We start from the raw sequence: 2278 nt of genomic DNA, 5'->3' as shown, positions 1-2278 counted from the left end.
TCATTTTAAATTTTAAAAAGGGAATTAAAACAGGTGAGTAGACATAAAATGAGAGATTTCTGCTGAATTAAAGAAAGTCTGGGTTGTTATAGACATGCAAAAGTGAAGTGAGTTACCATTTAGCCACATGAATCACTATGGGAAGGAATCAGGCATGCCAAAGGACACCCACCTGAGGGTGACATTGTGAAGGGAGGATTACTTGATATCCAGTTGTATTGTTTTTATTTGAGACTTTTTAACTTTGCTTGTTTGTTTTTAACTTTTGTTGATTTCTCAAGGGGAATAGACAGCTTCATGGAAGTGGAGAACCACACAGTTCTATCACAGTTCCTCCTCCTGGGCCTCTCAGAGGATCCCGAATGGCAGCCCATCCTCTTTGGACTGTTCCTGTCCATGTACCTGGTCACAGTGCTTGGGAACCTGCTCATCATCCTGGCCATCTTCTGTGACTCCCACCTCCACACCCCCATGTACTTCTTCCTCTCCAACCTGTCTTTTGTGGACATCTGTTTCACCTCGACCACGGTCCCCAAGATGCTGGTGAACATCCAGGCACAGAGGAAAGACATCTCTTACACAGAGTGCCTCACTCAGGTGTATTTTTTTATGTTTTTTGCTGGAATGGATAATTTCCTACTGACCGTGATGGCCTATGACCGCTTTGTGGCCATCTGCCACCCCCTGAATTACATGATCATCATGAACCCTCACTTCTGTGTCCTCCTGGTGCTGCTGTGTTGGCTCGTCATCTTCTGCAGTTCCCTGCTGCACATTCTACTGATGAAGAGGCTGAGCTTCTCTGTGGGCACTGAAATCCCACATTTCTTCTGTGAATTAGCACAGGTTCTCAAGGTGGCCAATTCTGATACCCTCATCAATAACATCGTCTTGCTTGTAGCCACAGCACTCCTCTGCGTGTTTCCCGTCACTGGGATCCTCTTCTCCTACTCTCAGATTGTCTCCTCCTTACTGAGGATGTCCTCCTCTGTGGGCAAGTCTAAGGCATTTTCCACCTGTGGGTCCCACCTCTGTGTGGTCTCCTTGTTCTATGGAACGGCACTTGGGGTTTACCTCAGTTCTGCTGTGACCCATTCTTCCAACAAGAGCACAGTCATTTCAGTGATGTACACTGTGGTCACCCCCATGCTGAACCCCTTCATCTACAGCCTGAGGAACAAGGATGTGAAGGGGGCCCTGGGGAGACTCCTCAGCAGAGCAACCTCTGGTCCTTGAGGGACATTGATCTCAGAACTAGGTGGATGCTTGGGTCTCTGAGGCAAAGACTGTGAGTTTACATAGCATGACTCTTTTCTCCCCTGAAAAATACGCTTCTTCCTATTTCCATTCCAGAAACACCTTTGACTTTGCTTGTATAAGAGTTTGTATGGGTTTCTCCTCAACCACTTCATCAGTACATCCTTTGTAAGTTTTCTCCCCCCAGATGTCTTTAATCTATGGGGCTCTTAATCTAAAGATGCCTTCTACCTGGGTCAGTTTTTGTCCTGAGCATCCTAATTTAATGTTTAAAGCCCTTATCATGGCACATGCCGACACTCATTGCCCCCACATTTTCCTTTTGAATGTGAAGCTTCTTTACCTTAAAGTGCTTAACCTCTTCTTCCTGAAGGAACTGGTACAAAGTCATACAAATCAAAGGAAAACGATTATCATTTCACGACTGTGGTTGTCACTTGACTTGTGTGACTTTATTCATTCTGATAATATTTCTTTGAGACATTTTCTGTCTTTCACAGAGTTTCTGAATGAAAGAGGCTTGGATTAGAATGGGGTATGATGGGACCCTGAAACTGAGTACAGACTACTGACTTTGTTGTGCTACCTTCTGTAACAACAGTGATTAGATTTTGGACAAGGAACCTGGAATCTGGGAATCTTTGAAAGCTGGCTTGGTCCTGAATCATGATGTTAAAATGCCTAGGAGAACGCTGAGACATGGCTTCATTCTTTGTGATCCCCTATTTTTTCCTTTCTTCCATATTTCCTTCCTTCCCACATTGCTTCCTTTCTTCATTCCTTTTGGCTGTTTTACTGATTAATGTTCGTTATCTCTTCTTCCTTTTCATGACTAATATTTCAGTGTAATTATGCACCACAAATTGTTTATCCTTTTATCCAATGATGACTATTGGTGTAAGTTCCTTGGTTAAGTTCTTAAGAATAGGGATCCTGTGGATAGCATGCATACATATTTGTTTGAGTACAGGTAAGTGTTGCATAATGACATTTCAGATAATGACAGACCCCATATATGTAT

General features: G+C 43.4%; 1 protein-coding gene across 1 annotated transcript; it reads left to right on the top strand.

Annotated features, from left to right (window-relative positions):
* The first annotated feature begins 297 nt into the window (after nt 1–297).
* Nucleotides 298–1236, top strand: LOC144253572 (olfactory receptor 7D4-like). Its single transcript, XM_077795800.1, has one exon. It carries the CDS (start codon nt 298–300, stop codon nt 1234–1236), a length of 939 nt encoding a protein of 312 aa, XP_077651926.1.
* Nucleotides 1237–2278: the final 1042 nt, after the last annotated feature.

The sequence above is a fragment of the Urocitellus parryii genome, chromosome 3 (genome assembly GCF_045843805.1).
Source record: "Urocitellus parryii isolate mUroPar1 chromosome 3, mUroPar1.hap1, whole genome shotgun sequence".
Classification (NCBI taxonomy): Eukaryota; Metazoa; Chordata; class Mammalia; order Rodentia; family Sciuridae; genus Urocitellus; species Urocitellus parryii.
Note: the sequence above shows the minus strand (reverse complement) of the source record. Positions and strands in the feature narration are given on the sequence as shown.

What these genes read in the sequence shown, in the direction of transcription:
- LOC144253572 (XM_077795800.1), top strand. Translation starts at nt 298, where the DNA reads ATGGAAGTGGAGAACCACACAGTTCTATCACAGTTCCTCCTCCTGGGC.